General features: G+C 34.7%; 1 protein-coding gene across 1 annotated transcript; it reads right to left on the minus strand.

Moving 5' to 3' along the window:
* Positions 1-1,239: 1,239 nt before the first annotated feature.
* LOC142356356 (uncharacterized) lies at positions 1,240-7,152 on the minus strand (the record flags this gene model as incomplete). Its single annotated transcript, XM_075408283.1, has 3 exons — positions 6,973-7,152; positions 5,697-5,758; positions 1,240-1,503 (listed from the first exon to the last, which is right to left on the minus strand). Coding segments are annotated over exons 1-3 (482 nt in total), but the record flags the coding sequence as incomplete, so codon positions are not given.
* Between the last annotated feature and the right edge of the window lie 3,347 nt (positions 7,153-10,499).

Raw genomic sequence — 10,499 nt, forward strand, 5'->3', positions numbered from 1 at the left:
ATACCTAACAGACAATTTCCACTCGAGGACTTCTTCAACCCGATACGACACCCGAAGAACGATAGAGAGAAGAATTTTGAAGAAAAAGAAAAAATAAAAAAAGAAGAAAAGAAGAAATGGTGCGAAGGACTTTATCCCATGTGGTAGATTGATAATTCGAAGTTTTTTTTCTTTTTGTGATGTTTTTCATTTTTTTTAGATTCAATTGTTGAAGGTTCAATTGTTTCCAAAAAGGTTTTGTTGCAAGGATAGGACCCAGGATAAGGACCTAGGACGGTTCTTTCGGCTATTTTCGAGCGCTTTTTTTGTTTGTTTAATGTTTTTTGATACAATTTTTTTCTTCCAAAAAAGCTAATCTTGCAAGTTCTTGCCAGAGTGTTGCACAAAAAAGTTAATTCTTGCAAGATTTTTACAAGATTTTGCAAGAAAAATTTAATCTTGCAAGATCTTGCAATAATCTTACAAGAATCTTGCAAGACGTAACATTGTCTTGCAAGAATCTCGCAAGATCTTGCAAGATTAACTTTTTTCCGACTCGGGTAGCCATTCAAAAAAAAGATCAATTGATGAAAAAAACTTTTGAAATTACATTGAAAAGAAAACAACTGCCGACTTCTTTTTATTCACCGACATCGAAATTTCCCATTGAAAACATTTTACACCTGTAGATTTAAAAGTGTTTAACAGGTCTAATTAAGCAAGAACCTCACCAACAACAAGCAACACTGTGAAGCTCTTACAGCTTTGAATAAAACAAATATTTACTTTTTTTGATTCAACTCTCCCAATATTTATTTATCTTGCCAAGCAATTCCTCCTGTATTGCACCAACATTTCCAGGCTTTTTAGCAAAATTAGCCCGCGTCCTGCTATAGGATGGTTAAATTGTGCGACTCCTGCAAAAGTTGTTATTAAAAAAAACCCTCTTCTCTTGGAAGATCAGCGCAACAGGCATGAACTGGGAAGATTAATGTGATAGTTGGACTAGGAAGACATTTAGGGACAACCATATAAGCCTCTGTTCTCTTTTAGCGCATCTTTTTGCTTTGAACAACTCCAATTAAGTTTCCAATGACTTGATTTGTAAAAAAAGTCTGTCACCTAATTTTTCAGCGATGCTGATCATGATTGTAGAACGGCAAGGCTCGCAAACCAACTAAATATTTGCTTTCCAGACTATAACAAACGCTGGTTTGACCAGACAAGGTCTCTAATTGTTCTAACTCAGAATGAACTCACGCAAAAGCCTTTCTGTCCCTCCAGCTGAGAGGCAGGTCCAGACACAGCAGTTCCATTTCCACTGTCGAACCAACTCCAGAGTCAAATTCAACATTAGTCTGCAATGAGTGGGTGGTGATAGCATTAGAAAGAGTGACGTCATCTGTGTAGAGTGATCTCACAATTGACAACTGAGAACTGTTTCGGCCGAATGCACTCTCGGCTAACATGTGTATGTTGTATTCTCCACCAGCAATCAAATTTGTAATTGTCACATCGTTTGGACTTAAACAGAGGATCATCAATACATTACTTGTTCACTCTCCATATGTTTTTCCTCCTCGATTTCATCAAAAAGTATTGGCTTCCGGATGACTCAGGGGATTGAGGTGAAACATGAACCATGAATTAATTAAAACAAAAATTGGCCACGACAATCATAGAGACATAAATTTAGTCGTGTTTCAAATTTCAACAAAGTCAGCGCAGAGTTTTTGCGAGTTAATTGCTCAAAACTATTTTTTGCTTTGAATCTGTGGTTGTTTGGTTTAATTAAAACTACTAACCTGTGTGCACAATTCCGGCTCAACTTTAGAAAAGACTGTCTCCCAGGTTTAGGTCCAGACCCAAATTGAGCTATGATCAGACTATGCAGACTGAAATGACCTCTGATCAGACTTTCCAGACCGAAGTTACCTCTGATCAGACCTTCCAGACCGAATTGACCTCTGATCAGACCGAAATCAGACCATGGTCCAGACTATTGTGCGCTCGAACCGCTTTCCAGACCCTGTATTTTCGGTCTGGGAACACAGGGGTGTGCGCTCGACTGGGTCTGATCATAGCTCAATTTGGGTCTGGACCAAAACCTGGGCTGTCCCAGTAAGGTTTAGTACTGGACTTATGAAAAGACCATGTAAATATCCAAAATGTGTATGGCAAGAACATGTTCCACTCAATTGAAGATTTTTTGTAATATTCAGCTGGACCTTATCCACATCTGGACATTACTTGGAAATAGTCTCTGCAACTACTCTGGCCATCTTAAAGCAGCTCGACTTCAACTCCATCCATTTTTCTCCTGCAGTACTTTACTTCAACTCATTTTTTTGCAGCTGCACTTTAATTCAACTCAATTTCATTGCTGCCGGCTTTAACTCGACCCAAATCAATAGTTGCAAAATAAATAGTTTAAAAACGAGCAGGTGAAATCTATTCTAAATAAAAAGATATGTCATAATTTAGTATTGCTACCCGGTTTGAGGCATCACCGGTGAACATGGTGAAAAAGAATTTAATTGCCTATTACTGGTGAAATTACTTAAATTCAACGCTTCCAGCTGTGAACGTCCAGCTGTGAACTTACAAAAAATCACCACATTTCACCGCTAAAATCGCACACTTCACCACTGAAAATCGCAAATCTTGCAAAAATTCACCGCGCATGCTTTACATAAAGCAGAGTGAATTTTATTTATCTTCAAAACAAACATACTGGAATTTATTGAGAGATGCCGCAGTGGAAAAAGAAGTGGATGTTCTGCAGGAAGTTAAGGGTTCGAAACCTTGTAAGGGCGGTGAAATCCTTTGCTTTTTTGTAAGTTCAGCGATCACTATAGTGGTGAAATTCAATAATTTCACTAATCACACCACGTTTAATTGGAACTTAAAGAATCTTGGTTTTCCTTAATTGTATGAAACGATCTGGTGTGGTTTAGTTCTCTAGTTCAAGTTTAAATTCAAAATCTTATTTACTTAGTAATTTTTCTAAAACACATTGCGGAGAATGTTGTATTGTAACGACAAAATTAAAGGAAACAGGGACAAATAGTTATGAAAAACTAAAAACAAATAACAAATTACATTGTTACCATTTAACTTTTAACTTATAATATTTCACTCCCAAGGTGACAAAAGATAATCATTGTCAGATTAAACTTATTGAATTATTGTAATTATTTCTTTTCAAAAAAATGTCATAAAAATTGTGAACATAATTTGATGCACAAAAATGAAAAATATAATACTGTTTTATTGCGTGATGAAGCCCTTTTTTTCTATCATAACTTGGTATTGCGATCATTCACTACATGATTGATTTTTCAAATACCGTTATGTGCTCTAATAAAACAATGAAAATTATACGACTTTTGTTCTAAATTTTTCAAGATGAAATTCCGGTTTTTTTGTTTGTGTTTTTTCTGCAAATCTCTTTTCTGATATCGTGATGAAAAATTTGACGAAAAATATAACAATGTTTCTTTTTTTATATATATATATATAGAGATGTTCTTTTGTTTTTTCCTAATTTTTTGATGAAAAATTGTATTGAAAATTTAGTTGTTTTTTATGTTTTTTTATATTTTTTTTGACAGATTTCCCATTGTCAATGTGTGGTAACACATTGAAAATGGTGAATCTGTTGGAATAACAACTTATTAAGAAACAGAACTTAAGAAACAGCATTATTTTCCTAACCTTAGTCTTAGAAAATTTTAATAATTCTTAACCTGCAAAATGTGACAATTTTGGGATGATGATTTTTAAAATATTCATTTCCTAAAATTAGTAGTTAACTTCTAATGTATTTTTTGTCGTTATAGCAATACGTAAAAAGATGCACTTCTACCTCATCATGAACTAAAAGTGTAGCAATTGACTCACATAGTGATTTCTTACATTGTTGTCGAGTAAATATAACCGTTTTTTATGTCTATTCCATTCATCTTTTGAATTGCCAAATGTAATTTTTTACTATAAAGATTTCTCCTGTAAACTTTTTATCTCTATTATGTTTGTAACCTATTTATAATCTCCAGAGAGATTTCTTTTTAAAATTCAGAACAGGATTTACAGATAAAATATTTAAACGAAATGATTCTGCAAAAATAAACTCGGTTGTTTAAAAATATAATTATTTCTGCCTAGCATCTTCTCTTTGCTTATATGTTTTGCTACTAAAGTGGATCAACAGGCATCGATTCTGCTTACTTACACAGGAAAGTCCCACTTCCTAATTTGCATCAAAAAATTTCTTACGATGATACGGACAAAATGGCTCTTTATATATACACATATAAATACAACTACTGGAGACGGAGGATCAACAGAATGAGTCTGAACCGCGGAAAAAAAGGCAAGCATTGATAAGAAGAGGGTCCATAGGGTGCTGAAGGATGCATATAAGAAACTAGTGCAGGTATCTAGGGAAAAACAACGTGTGGTGCAATCTAGCACTTATTCCAGATGCAGCAACCGACATGCTGATGAGATATAACTGTGTGAGAAGTGACGGCATATGAGATGGTTCGCCAGAAACATTTCAGAGAGTGGAGACGCAGCTTTGTTGAACTTTAGCTCGACTCAAATTTTTCGCAAAAGGCTTTAGTTGAACCCAAACACACGAAAGAGTTTAGCTCGACCCAACATCTGAGCTGGACTTAAACTCGACACAATTTTTGCAAACAATTTCGAGTTAGAGTTATTTTGTGGGTCCATCATTGGTCTTTTCATAAGTCTGCTTTTTTGCCATCAAAACTGTCCGTACAATTTTGCATATAACGTAGTCAGCGTGTATGCTCTTCTACACGCCGAAATCGCGTCATGGCTAAGGGGACTAGGACCAATACACTTAAGCTAGCTGGTTTGATTGAATCAAGTAATTTCGTAATAGACTCGAGCTGCCATAACTCTTTATCTTAAGAATTGACGAAGATCTTAGGGCTTTTGGCAGTTTTCAAACTGTTTCGTGAATTGGACAGCTCTGGTGCAAAGCTATTTAGTCTTGCTCCGGCTCTGCTTTTGTATGTAGAGAAGCAGAAAAAAACGAAAAATTGCGGATTTAAAAAAAAACAGACTTATGAATAGACTATTAGTGAACCAATGAAAAGACCTTTACTCGACTTTGTTGGTTATGAAATGACTAATGGTGGACCCATGGAAAGACCTTAGCTGGACTTTTTTCGTTATGAAAAGAGTTAAGCTCGACCCATAAAAAGATATTAACTCAATTTGTGCTAGGAAGCTCGACCATGTAATTATATTCAATATTGGCACCCCTTTACTACACTTTTAAAGTATTTTCATAAGTCGAGGCCTTGGCCTGGGGAGAGGCACGAAAAGCAACGTGAGAATACAAGATTCCATTTTTCTCATTAAATTTCCGTTTTCAGAGTTACAATTAATGAGGATGGACAGCTTTGACTGTGTAAACTAACAGCAATGAATGGCCCATCAGTGTCCGCCTTTTCACCCCTAATGTTTAACGGCCTTTTTGTTCCACCACAATTTTAATCCTGTCTATATTATTTACTATAATACTGATATATAATATTATCAATATTTAATATATAACATTGATACTTGCCAGTGGAATTTACCTTGAGAAGATTATATTATGGTACTCTACATCAATTTTTAAATTTTTCTTTATTTTTTTCTTCAATTTCGCAACTTTTTCAATAAAAATGAGCCCTTACCTGGAGTCGTCAAGCAGACATGGACATGAACCATCTGATGGCTCGTTCCAAATGTAAACTTTCTGAAATAGAAGGAAAAACTCTGATTGATTAGATACTAATCTTCGCTATTCATTACAAATAAAATAATAATATCACGATAGGCAACCCGGGTCGAGAAAAATTGGAAAAATATGTAAGATAAGCGGTGAAAAGTTGGTTTTTTCACCGCAAATTTCGTACATAATTTTGCGGTGGAATGCGGTGAATGTGGTGAAATTATGTAAGTTCACCGCTAGAGTAAGCGGTGAACTTACAAAAATTCACCACAATTCACCGCTGATTTCAAATTACCGTCCTTGCATGGCTTCGAACTTCTCACCTCCTGCATGTCAGCCACTTTTTCTTTCACTGCGCCACTTCTCACTAAAACCTATCACAGTTGTTTTGAATTTATGTAAAATATACGCGTTGAACTTTTGTAACACAAGCGGTGAAATTACAAATTTTATCGGTGAAGTTTGTTGAATGCAGTGAAATTATGTAAGTTCATCGCTTACTCTAGTGGTGAAATTACATAATTCACCGCTTAAAAAAGTTTCAAAAAGATGTATGATTTTTCGTGGGTAATTTTTCCGTCCGTCTTTAAATATATAAATCTTTTAATAGATGTATCTTAACTTTTAATAGATGTATAAATCTTAAGTCTATTAAATCTTAAGTTGAACAAAAGACGATTCGAGGCATATTCTAAGCGGTGAAATTATGTAAGTTCACCATTAAGTTAAGCGGTGAATTTATGTAATTTCATCGCATTCACCGTTTATCTTACATAATTTGGACAATTTTTTTCAAAGCGGTGAATTTATGTAATTTCACCGCTAAAATCAGCGGTGGAATTATGTAATTTAACAGCTATCAGGCGATAAAGTTTTTTTCACCACATTCACCGCTTCGTTTATGTAATTTCAACGCATTAACCGCTTATCTTACAAAATTTTCCGCATTCACCGCTTATCTTACATAATTTTGCGTTGAATGGCGGTGAGACCTCGACCCGGGAACTAAAAGGCAGATATTTTGAGCATCATCTGCCTCTATTCAGCACTTTTTAAACTTTTGCATGTGTTATTTTTGTAGCGCAGAAACGCAAAAAAAATCCCAAGTCAAGAAGAAAAAAGAGAAAATCTGTTTCTACTGACTAAAGGAAAGCCAACCGGTTTGGAAATTTTCATTATTATTAAGAAACGTTAGATAGTTGGAAATGGTTGCTGTCTTGTGCTGTGTTTGAACTTGCCGAGAAGTAGACAGGGTTGGTCCATCCGAAGTGAATTGAATGTTCAGTGACTGTTACTTCAGTCACAATTGTAGGCTCTAAGGGGTATGTAGAATCAGAGAAGGTGTAGTTTCGTACAACTGCAGTCTTTTCATCCCCTTTGCTAACTGCCCACATTTCTATTGTGTATAGATCACCAGGGAAAAGATCTCCAAATTGGTATTTGTTGAACCGACTGAAAAAGCACATCTTTCATTTTATGGACATTTTTCTGGTTCCTAACTATCATTATAACGTTTAATGTCCGTTTACGGGTGTCTGGAAACAAAACACTCCTAGTCGATACTTGGAATTTATCAAAAGACCTATTAACTCCAGGTGGGGGGGATATTGAAATAAATTACACGGTCGAGGACCCTAGTTAAATTCGAGGCTAATTCTTTCCATAAGTCCAGTCAAATTCTTTTCATATGCAAAAATGAGGCAAACTGAAAAATTCCGACAACATATGGGTTTGATCTCGTCACCTTCTCCAATCTTACCCAGTGCTTAACCAATTGCGCTACTTATCCTTAACTTTGAAGGAAATTGAAAACAAGTCATTTTAACGGTCGCGAGCGTATTTCCAGGACATTTTTTTATGTCCAGCCAAATTCTAGAACACCTTTTTTGTCCAGCCACATTCCACGACGTATGTTTTTGTTCCAGTCAAAGTCCAGGACATCACATTAGATCCAGACAATTTCATTTCATACCTAATATCGGTCGAGGACAGTCTTTTCATACATTAAATCTGTCAAGGATGGTCTTTTAATATTTCCAGGTCCCGACTAGGGAGGCCCGGAAAATCAAAACTGAAACCAATTTTTCCATAAGAGGCCCTTTTTAGTGAGCTTAGTACTATCTCTGTGTTCCTGCATTTCTTGTCCAAACTCGTTTTATCTGCGTTTCGATGTTTTAGGGCCGCGATAATGCTCTGCACATATTTTGGCAAAAATCAAAAGGACCCAGGTCAAGGTGTCCAGACCGAAGTGACCTAGGATCGCACCATTTTGCGCCCACACATAGGCACGGTGCGCTCAAATTACTTTGTTTGAAAAAGCTTCGGGCAAATTTGAGCCTGGACAATGGTCTGACACTTAACTGATCTGAGTTCACTTTGGGCTGTATGAGCCAAAGCAGTTTTTGGGGCGAGATAGTTTTAAAATGGAAGCATTCAAGCACAATTGAAATTGCGAAGCATAACGAGCATTAATATATCGCCTTCGAATTTCTATCAGTTTTCCACATTTCAATTTGCCTAATTTTGTGCAAAAAATCGATTTTGTCATACTTTATCAGTTCGCAAAAAATTTTACCAAATTTTTTTTCTGTATCCAACCAACATCAAGTTAGGTTTAAGTTTTAATGTTTGTCTTCATTTTTTGCTGGAATCTTGGATGTGGTATTATTGTAAAAAAAATATTTGATAGTGGATTTGGAAAAAAGTGTTTGGTCCATGAGGATGCGCTCTAATTAAATTTTTTGCGCGCAAAAAGTTGCTCAAAATAGGCCTAGCTTTATGTTTATGGCGTTTGCGCCTTTATTGTAAGTAAGGATATTGGCGGAAGCTTGATGGAAGTTTTATATAGCTTTAGGTTTTGTTTGGCACTTCGGTGTTGCTCATATAGTCAAAAACGTGTTCAAAAAATATAGCTACAGAACTGCTTTAATTTTTTATTTCGTTTCACAAGTCTCTAGTCTCTTATGCTGTAGGTTAGCAAAAAATCTCAACATTGTAAAATTAATTCGCATTTAAAATGTTTATCGAAAACTCACACTCAGCATTGTTTAGTATTGTTGAAATGAGTTTCCGTTCCTCGAACACTACAAAAATTTTTGAAAATATTACCAAATTACACGTCAAATTTTAATGCTTCTCCTACCTTGAACTCATAGATAAAACGGTGGCTCATTTTTTTTCAGTTGAAGACACCTATACACTTTTGCCCGATTAGATACTATTTGAGTAAGTTTGATTCTAGTCAATATACTGTCCCTTTCTTCAAGCATAGGTTTTCTACAATTTACCATAACTTTGTTAGACTAAGTATTGTTACATTACTTATTGTAACATTACTTATTGTAACATTACCCTGTGAGCTTGTACTTTTTTTCAAATGTAGCAAAGTATGTGTCATTTTTTGTAGAAACAAATTGAAAATCTGATTTCTTTTCCTAGAACACTATTCTAAGCTTACTCCTCCAGTTTAAATCTTATTGTCAACAAAATTTAAGCTAGTGTTAAATTTTTCTGGTGACCTGCCTTTCACTTTGATCTGTGCCGAAAAACGAAAGCCAAACAATATGATTGCTTCGATGTAGTTGCTGTTTTGCCTGAAAATGTATTATAATTTATCCGTAATAAATTTTAAGAGCCATATTAAACAGAACGAAAGCCTGCTATAAAAAAGTTTTATCAATAATATGTGGAGGGTATCGGGTTTTGAACAGAAACTAATTTCCGCTTTACTTTCCATTATTATTTGACTTCGTAGAACAGTTCAAAGATAAATAGTTTTTGTTAGTGTATGGAGTGTAAATTCGTAGTGTGATCAGAGAGACGTTTTACTCTACCGAGACTTGATTAAACAGGAGGACTCATAATGTGCGTTCGGCCATAATGTTACGCCTTGTTCATACAAAATTCTACTCAAATTTGTGCCAAATGAGAAAGAGAAAGAAACATTTCAAAATACACATACGGTTTGAAAATAATTGGTTAATGAGTTAAAAGTTTTTCAAACAAAAACCACTTAACGTACTAAATAAAGTTGCCTTGGTGAGCCGATGATACCTGCCATTTAGAAGACCACGAGACCAAAAAACAACAAAGCATAAAAACATTCAATATCTTTTTTTTAAAGTCACTCGCATAGACAAACAATTAATCAAAAACTGTTACAATTTGACGACAACAGTTTTCCTAAATAAATCGAAGCTTTCAAAAGAACACAAATTTATTAAAACAATTATTTTGAAAAGTCAGAACAACCAAAAATTTTCATCGAAACTGGACTACAGAATTTAACTTCAAATCAATAGGAAAGCTATTGAACATCTCCTTACTGCAGAAAAGGCCTCAAGACTACAAAAGAACTTTGAACACAGTCATAACTAGAAATTCTACAGATTAAAGTCGACAAAACACATCGTTACAGCCAGAAAAAACCATAAACTATCAATTGGAGTGTCAATTAATGTTTTTTTGAGACAAATATAAAGAACATTAAAAATACAACAAAAAAACAGCAAAAGACTTTACATAAGACCGTAATCTGCAACATTAAGAAATTGCTAAAGATTTTTTATCAAAATGAGATTTGTGATAAAGGAAATTTATTTAAAAATTGCAGAAGAAGAAGAAGAAAGGGGAGCAGTGTTCAAAAACCAATCAACTTTTTTCCAAATTCATTTTTATTTAAGGTCATTTATTTTGCAAGTTATATAATAAAACTAAAAGACTTTTTGTTTTTGTTTCCTGAATCAGAATTTTTATATATGTTTAT

The sequence above is a fragment of the Convolutriloba macropyga genome, unplaced genomic scaffold (genome assembly GCF_964194025.1).
Source record: "Convolutriloba macropyga unplaced genomic scaffold, txConMacr16.3 SCAFFOLD_5154, whole genome shotgun sequence".
Lineage (NCBI taxonomy): Eukaryota > Metazoa > Xenacoelomorpha > Acoela > Convolutidae > Convolutriloba > Convolutriloba macropyga.